This window comes from Corvus brachyrhynchos, unplaced genomic scaffold (assembly GCF_000691975.1).
Source record: "Corvus brachyrhynchos isolate BGI_N302 unplaced genomic scaffold, ASM69197v1 scaffold843, whole genome shotgun sequence".
Taxonomy (NCBI): Eukaryota; Metazoa; Chordata; class Aves; order Passeriformes; family Corvidae; genus Corvus; species Corvus brachyrhynchos.
In genome coordinates, this window is record NW_008237262.1 from 13,073 (window position 1) to 16,213 (window position 3,141).

Here is a 3,141-nt window from a genome sequence, read left to right on the forward strand (position 1 = left end):
TTCCAAGACTTTCCTGTCCTGCTCCATGTCGCTGCAGCGGCACCTTCAGACCCACACGCGGGACCGGCCCTACTGCTGCAGCTCCTGCAACAAGTGCTTCACCCGCCGGAATCACCTCCTGCGCCACGAGAAGATCCACGAGCGGGCTCTGGCCGCGCTCCAGCAGGAGGCGAATGCCCAGGCCCCCGCTGCTATCCCGGCATCCCCGCAGCACAGGGCTCCTGAGGCCGAGAGGAGCCTTTCCCAAGGGAGCAGGAGCCCTGAGGCTGCAAAAGCGAGCCCACCCAACGTGCTCCTGCTGGGAGCGACACCACTGGGGCTGCCGGACAAAGGCTCCCCGCTCCCTGACTGCATCGGGAAAGCCGTGCAGCCTGTGGTCCAGCTGGGATCGAGGGCAGTGGCTTCAGGGATGATGGAGAAATGACCACGGGACAGATCTGAACTGTGCATGTCCCTGGAGAGAAGCTGTGAGTTTGTTGGGTTTGCACCTGCTGGGACACCGGGATTGGGAATCTGCTACGTTTTAGGAGCTTCCTGGGTTGTAGAAAGAATGGGAAGCTTGGAAACCGCAACAGAGAGCAAACTGTGGAAGCCTCCAGTGATCCAAAATGATTCACCATTCCACTGACTTGTTTCTGTTGGCTGATGCTTGGAATTTTCCCAGGCTGACTCCTGGGAGATGACCAGGTGAATCCTGGTCAAACAGGAGCAGAGCTTTCACGTTCCTTGATGTTGGAACTGCCCCCTTGTGTTTGGGAACACAACTGAAGAGGACAGGCAGAAGGGAATGGAGCTGGCAGCATTCCCAAGCAGCCCTTTGCTCCATGGACCAAGCTTCCTGACAAAGACACCGGATGAAGAGAGCATGACATCTCTGAGACCCCACCGCATCCTGGCCACGCTTGTCACCCCCCACCCTGGGGAGGAGATCAGCCAACACCCCCTCCAGCAGGTCGGGAACACTGGAGCTTTACACTGGAGGATCCGGAGGACAAACCAAACCCCAATATTCTGTGCTGGCGTATTCCAGGGATCCCGGCAGGTCCATCAGGAAGGCCACAGGCACCCTCGGGACCATCCTGCATGGGTGCAGAGTCATTTTAGGAATACTTGACGGGTCAGCCAGCCCCATGCTGCAGCAGCACCCCTGATCCTTGTGGATCCGCTTGCATGGAGCAGCCCCTCAGCTCTGGAGGAAACTCCCACTCTCCCAACCACAGCTCATCCCCTTTTGCCCAAAATCCCACCATAATGAATCCTACGGGAAAACAGTTCTGCAGCTACCTCAGTCAGGGAGAGGGGGATCTGCCCGGAGGCAGCCCGTGGAAGCCAGGCCTGGCGCTGCTCCGGTGTCCCCTGGAGCAGTGTCCTTGGCCAGAGCCCCACACACATTCCACACACTGGCTGTGCACAGGGAGCACATCCCACCTGGAGCCATCACCATGCGGGCCCAATGGAGCAGCTGTTGGGACTCCTGAGTTTAGTTAGTTTTGTAGGTTTTTTTTGTTTTCTTTGAGTTGTTTGATGTAATTATTTGATATCTTGAAGTCTCTGGCCCTCTCCAAGCAGTGAGCACTGGGAACTGGCAGGCTTTTCCCATCTTTCATTCCAGTCACTCCCAAGGTGTGATGGTGCTGCTGGGGAAGCTTTGGGAGCTGAGGGATGTGCCACATCCAGGTGTGATCCTCAGCTACCTCCTGCTCCACGGGACAGGCAGCAGTATCTAAGCTGCTCCACAGAGATACACATGACATCCCACTGTTCCCCTGGGCCAGTGTCTCACAATTCCTGCCCCTGGGATTGCATTGTGGAGCATTCCTGGACTGCAGCAGGAGCTGGGAGGGGTGACAGTGGCAGATGGGTCACTCTGTGTCCCCAGCAGGACACAGGGGTGGTTGATGCCTTATGGTCCCATGGTGGCCATGGATCTGGCAGTGAGCCAGTGGCTGGTTATCCCTGTTATCCCTGCCCAGGCAGAGATCCCAGTGCTCCCCGGTTTATCCCAGGGGCATGGCTGAGCTGGTGTGCCGGTGTTGCTGGTAGGTGAATCCCCCCAGGCCAGCAGAAGGGCCCCAACCAGGCATTTCTAAATCTGCTGTGAGCGGGACCAGCATTTCCTACGACATTCCCAATCCCTTTCTCAGGCTGTGGAATCAATAAAGTATTTGTCTCTATGTCTGGCTGCTTTGGGGGCTGCGCTGGCGCCTGTGGGCGCAGAACTGGGATCAGCCACGACAGCTCTCACTGGGAGGGTTTTGGCAGTCACTGCCAGCAGCTCCAAAGCCCCCCACTGGGAGAGTTGTGGAACCCCAGCTGGGAAGGACGAGCGGCCAAGGGGAGCAGGGAAGGACCGGGGATGGAGTGGCCCTGGCCACCAGGGGTGGGACGTGTCCCTCAGCACTGCCAGGGAGTCCCGTGGAGCCCAGATCCTACAGCAAATCCCATGGGGAATTCCTGTGGGACTGCTCCACATTCCCATCACACATTCCCAGCAGGCAGCTCTGCACTCCTCCCTTGATGGCCCCATCCTTGTTGAGCCAGGGATGTCACCCCCCAGGCTGCCCCTCGCCCACCCTGGAGCACAACAGGAGACCACAGCAGCTCAGTCTTTTATCTGATTCTCTTCCCGGCTGCTCCTGCCACCCAGCCCCCACAGCCTTCTCAGGGCCACCAACTGCCCCCAGGCCACCTCCCTGCACGGTGGTGGTGTTCAAACAACCCGAGTTCCACCATTCCATGGGATCCAACACAGCCACTCCTCTGCTGAATCCACGGGGCAGCGGCACCGCCCAGCTCGGCTCCGGCTGCTGACCCTCCTCTGCTGCCTCGTGGCCGGTCCCATCCACCCTGGGCCCTTCCTTGCCGGAACAGCACAGCAGCCTCCTTCCTCCTCCTCCTGCTCCTCATCCTGAGACCCAGGTGGTGCCACAAGTCCCACGGCATCGCGGACAAACTCCCGGTGGTGCCGCAAGTCCCAGCTGCCCAGCATGTCCCACCGCTGAAGAACCACTGTCCCTTCCCTTCTCCAGCCCTCTGGCTACCGATCATCCTGGCTCAGAGCCTTGCAGGGTTCCAGCTCCGGCTCGTGTCCTGGCAAGCTGCCGGCCGGAGAGGCGGCCACGGCGTGCACCTTCTGGTGGT

General features: G+C 59.5%; 2 protein-coding genes across 2 annotated transcripts in view; one reads left to right on the plus strand and one right to left on the minus strand.

Moving 5' to 3' along the window:
- LOC103613074 (zinc finger protein 777-like) overlaps window positions 1–2,174 on the plus strand; it is a 6,850-nt gene extending 4,676 nt beyond the window's left edge. Inside the window, exon 7 of the mRNA XM_017730524.1 lies at window positions 8–2,174. Within this exon, the coding sequence (XP_017586013.1) occupies window positions 8–424 (417 nt within the window). The 3' untranslated portion in view covers window positions 425–2,174. The remainder of the gene's footprint in view (window positions 1–7) is intronic.
- An 863-nt stretch (window positions 2,175–3,037) lies between these two features.
- LOC108445757 (collagen alpha-1(XVII) chain-like) overlaps window positions 3,038–3,141 on the minus strand; it is a 3,020-nt gene continuing 2,916 nt past the window's right edge. The window contains exon 4 of the mRNA XM_017730525.1: window positions 3,038–3,133. Within this exon, the coding sequence (XP_017586014.1) occupies window positions 3,038–3,133 (96 nt within the window). The remainder of the gene's footprint in view (window positions 3,134–3,141) is intronic.